This window comes from Aplysia californica, unplaced genomic scaffold, assembly GCF_000002075.1.
Source record: "Aplysia californica isolate F4 #8 unplaced genomic scaffold, AplCal3.0 scaffold00107, whole genome shotgun sequence".
In the NCBI taxonomy this organism is placed as follows: Eukaryota; Metazoa; Mollusca; class Gastropoda; order Aplysiida; family Aplysiidae; genus Aplysia; species Aplysia californica.
The window spans coordinates 1,363,388-1,366,187 of record NW_004797377.1 but is presented as its reverse complement, the minus strand read 5'-3'; the positions used below and the strand labels follow the sequence as shown (position 1 = coordinate 1,366,187).

The 2,800-nt window shown below is 42.2% G+C and overlaps 1 protein-coding gene across 1 annotated transcript in view; it reads right to left on the bottom strand.

Moving 5' to 3' along the window:
- Positions 1-65: 65 nt before the first annotated feature.
- Positions 66-2,800, bottom strand: part of LOC118477483 — a gene marked incomplete at its 5' end in the record, with an annotated part of 5,633 nt that continues 2,898 nt past the window's right edge. Inside the window, 1 exon segment of the mRNA XM_035969028.1 lies at positions 66-1,842. Within this exon segment, the coding sequence (XP_035824921.1) occupies positions 1,719-1,842 (124 nt within the window).

Here is a 2,800-nt window from a genome sequence, read left to right as displayed (position 1 = left end):
GCCTGTGTGTGTGTGTGTGTGTGTGTGTGTGTGTGTGTGTGTACACGTGGTGAAACACCAAACCAATGTGCCAGGATCTGGAGAATAAAGATGTATCTTATCTTATCTTATCTAATGCAGTTAAGAGATTTTTCAAGAAAACGAAGTCATTAAAAATAGCATACCGACGTTAGAGATTCTCTGTGCTCTAATTTCAGAAATAGAAAGATTGCCAGCTGAGTACTGTCTCGACTTCCAGGTTTTTGGGGAACTTCTAGAACGGCTGCTCTCAAGGCTCTTAAAACATTTTTTCCCTTTAAGCCCCCAGAAGTTATTGCAGATAATGCGTATGTTCCATAGAAATTCAGTCTCACCACTCGCTACCTTAAAATTACAAAATTCTTTCAGACATTTTTAGCCCTTTTGAAATACTAAGACCATGAAGTCCGGAACCAAATTTTGATGTTCTATCTGCTCGATCAAAATTGTAAGATTATTCGGAGCAGTTATCAAGATATTCAAAGAATTGCATTCGAAAAAGCTTGACATATTATGAAAATCGAAATTTTTACTTCAAAATTTTTGAAATCATGTAGATATCTACTGAGCAGATAGAGCTTCGTAACTCTCTCTGGGGTAGCAAATTAACTCCTATTGTTTTCCGACTGGAATTCAGTGCGCTCAAATTGGTTTACGTCAAACATAGACAAAAATGGTGATGGTACAAGATAATACAGAGCTCACTTCTGTCTGTGTCTTATAGGGACATGTTATCTTGATGAGACAGTGTGTGTGTGTGTTTGTGTGTGTGTGTTTGTGTGTTTGTGGATGTGTGTGCTTGTGTTTTACCTTGTGTCATGGAGATTTGCTCCGAGAACATGATATGTGCAAAATAGGGGCCAAACGTATCTCTTTTAACATTCTGCCAACTTTCTTGCCCGACATGAATATATTCTTTAACACAGCACCCTAATATAGAGAGTAGTCCAAAAATATTACAGTGCATAAGACAACTTTTTAACATTCTGATAAATGTAACATTATGAAGGGAACTGAAGTCCCAAAAAAGTGAAATGGGTGTTCTATACAGAACCAGATTATACAATTCTGTAAATTGTATCTTTAAAAGTATTCGTCAAAGATAACTTGACACAGAAGGCTAAGTGTTTAAGAAATCCGCCGTTGACATGCAAGCCAAATGTCACCCATTCAGCCACAGACAAATTATGCAGTGGAATCCTTAAAGACGGCTCCGGCGCCCAGTGAACGTTGTCATGTCGGTTGTACGGCCGTTCTCTCAAAGAGGTACAGACCTGCTGAGATCGGGACAATCTGCCATTGAGGCAAGTCAGTCTCTCCCAGGCGCCTTCTTTTCCTGTTTCCTTCTTCCGCTTGTCCCTACAGTAGACCTAGCTGCGGCGCTTTGAGAATGACGTCATCACAACAGGAAGTCATGAGCTCACCACGACAGAGGAGACTTCCTCAGCAGCCTCAAAGTGGTCACTGCCTCGCAACAGGACAAAGTTTCGGGGTTATCTGTTTGTTCCGGAAAACTTCAGACAATAGCTCCGGGAACAAACAAAAATGCCTCTAAAATAACAACAATTTTCTGCCATAGCTACTGTAGAAAGAAAGAATGAATGCATAACGGGAAATGTTGATCGTTGTCCCGCGAAAAGTGTCGGTACAACTGGCATAACAGGAGGTGATGGTGCAGGGCCCAGACAATTAGGTTCCTGCTATTTTTCTTTCAACTCGATGACTTCCACGAATTCGGCTTCCTGTTTCTGAGTCCGTTTCCGTTTCATCTCGTCTAGCTTGCTCCGGAGTTGCATCCCTTGTCTCTGTTTGTCCTGGGCCAACCTATGGGATCACAGAACGGACACAGGTCAGTGAGGTCATTGAGTGGACTTAGGTTTACTACTTTTCGTTAATACTAATACAACCATAGCAAGGTAAAGGTAAACTTGGGCCCTTCATTAAGAACTCACTTGACCTACTACGCACATTCGGGGTTTCCCGTCTCAGTAAGCCCCCATTTGGGTTGCATTGAAGTTATGTGGCCAAGTGGTTAGGCTCACAGACTTCCCTATTTCTTGCATCTTGCCCTTCACTCCATCTGAAACCCCAATCCTACCTACCAGTCACCACAGAACGTATAGTGCAACAGCTCCCATTCTCTTCTCTTCCCCCTCTCTCCCCCATTCATCCCTTTCTTCACCCCTACCCTTAGCCCGTCATCCCCTCCCCACCATTCACTCATGCCTCTCCATCTTTGGAGCCTCTTAAATAGCCTCAGAACCTGTATAGTGTTCAATACCTCTACCCCTACTCTTTACTTCTCCCCCATCTACCATCTCAGCCTCTCACCCACCCCCCACCCCCTCAGTAATCTAACTAACGCATTCTCTAGAAGTCTCAATATCTGTGTTCAACTATCAATCCCTACTTTTTCCATCAAGTGGAAATGGAGCCTTTAAATGTGAGGCAGCGTGGTGGAATCAGGCTCTCGTCAATTGAGCATAATATAGAGTTATTGGTATTGTCTTAAACATTGTTCACTTGTCTTTTTTTGGATGAAAAAAATATCCATATATCTTGAATGCAAGTCGAGATATTTGCAAGTGAAGGAGGTGGGGGTCACCTGTTTTCAGAGGTAAAATTAGTGAGAAAATGGCCGTCGAAGATTAGTTATTTCTTTAGCTTAAGAGCCCGTGGTAACTGAAAATTTACATTTTTTGTGCCTTTAACCAACGTTTTTCGGAAAATTTCACGCAGAAATTAGTTCTGTAATGGGCATGAAAGGTGTCGAGCCTCCCCC